The 1,337-nt window shown below is 28.8% G+C and overlaps 1 protein-coding gene across 1 annotated transcript; it reads right to left on the minus strand.

Annotated features, from left to right (window-relative positions):
- Window positions 1-243: 243 nt before the first annotated feature.
- LOC119608247 (obg-like ATPase 1) lies at window positions 244-963 on the minus strand. The gene is made up of 2 exons (XM_037962575.1): window positions 824-963; window positions 244-506 (listed from the first exon to the last, which is right to left on the minus strand). Exon 2 carries the CDS (start codon window positions 461-463, stop codon window positions 266-268), a length of 198 nt encoding a protein of 65 aa, XP_037818503.1. The 5' UTR covers window positions 464-506; window positions 824-963; the 3' UTR covers window positions 244-265.
- Between the last annotated feature and the right edge of the window lie 374 nt (window positions 964-1,337).

The raw sequence follows: 1,337 nt of genomic DNA on the forward strand, positions 1-1,337 counted from the left end.
CCTATCTATATATTCTGTTGCAACAAATTTACTTTAAATTCTTTATGTGAAAAACAAGACTTCTTTTTATAACTTCAAAATAATTATATTAAATGCGAATTTCGGCAGAAGATGAGTCACGCATTAATGCACTTTTTTTTTGTAAAAAAGAAAATGTTTTTAAAAGGGGAAAGTAAGAAAAATCCTTTTAACAAGGAGACAAGCACAGTTCGATTAAAATTAATAATTAAATAATATAATAAATGCAAAAGCTACTAATACTATACTAAAATTGATACTTATTCTCATTGGGATCGATGGTACAGAAAGGGAAATTTTCAGCTGGTGCAGCACTCTTGGTTAGGACATTGAAAAATGTCGACTTGCCAACGTTGGGTACACCAACGATACCAATGCGAAGATTGGTACCAATACGACCAATCAATGGTTTACGTTCAGGTTCTTCATGTTTCTTGGGAGGCATGATGTTTTTTGTTGTTTGTTTTAGTTGTGACCTCTAAAAAAACCTGCAAATAAATAAATGAAACATGTCACTATTAATTCCCACACTCACACTCTATTTTTAAACTTAAAAAATCTATTCCTATACACTAAGCAGCCACAACAACAATTTTAATAATTTTAGTTGTCTGGCAAAACGAACGAACGCATCTTTTGTTGAAGAGACAAGCATAACCTCACTTTAATTTTATGGAAACAAATAAACCATCACACAATTGTAATACTTTAATTTTCATTTAATTTATACAAAATAATATCTTATTTTTCACAAAATCTTAGTAATTTTATTAGTTTTCAATAAATATGTTGAGAAAATATTTACTTTTTTAAAACGTTAGTACCCGGCTGCAATCGTTAAAACGATTCGCGTGTTAACAGAAGAAAGAAAAAAGAGAAACGTCAAAAAACATCTGACGATGACAACAATTGTTTTGGGGTGTTTTGTTTTGTGCGCTTCTTTCGTTGTTTTATTTTGGTTTTCAATTTTATGTGTTGAGGTGTATTTCTGTGGTAAATGTGGTGGAAAACAAACAGTTTTATCCGTTAAGTATGGATTTTTTTAAAAAGAATTATAATAAATAAATTAAAAAACGATTTTAGTTTATAAATTGATGTTAGGTAGAGGCTTATTTAAGAAATTAGAGCCGATTTATGTTTTTAATAGGAAAAAATCGATTTTTGGTAAGAAATAAAAGTGATCACAGATTTTCAATATTTTGTTGATTGGAGGCTTTTTTAAGGAGCTTGATTCGATTTTAGTTTTTCATATAAAAAATCGATTTTTGGTAGGAAATAAAAGTGATTACAGATTTTCAATATTTTGTCGATTGGAGGCT

This window comes from Lucilia sericata, unplaced genomic scaffold (assembly GCF_015586225.1).
Source record: "Lucilia sericata isolate MDLA Ls3-8-SP2 unplaced genomic scaffold, ASM1558622v1 Contig000813F_arrow, whole genome shotgun sequence".
Classification (NCBI taxonomy): Eukaryota; Metazoa; Arthropoda; class Insecta; order Diptera; family Calliphoridae; genus Lucilia; species Lucilia sericata.

Coding starts and splice junctions, on each gene's coding strand:
- LOC119608247 (XM_037962575.1), bottom strand. CDS start 463: ATGCCTCCCAAGAAACATGAAGAACCTGAACGTAAACCATTGATTGGT.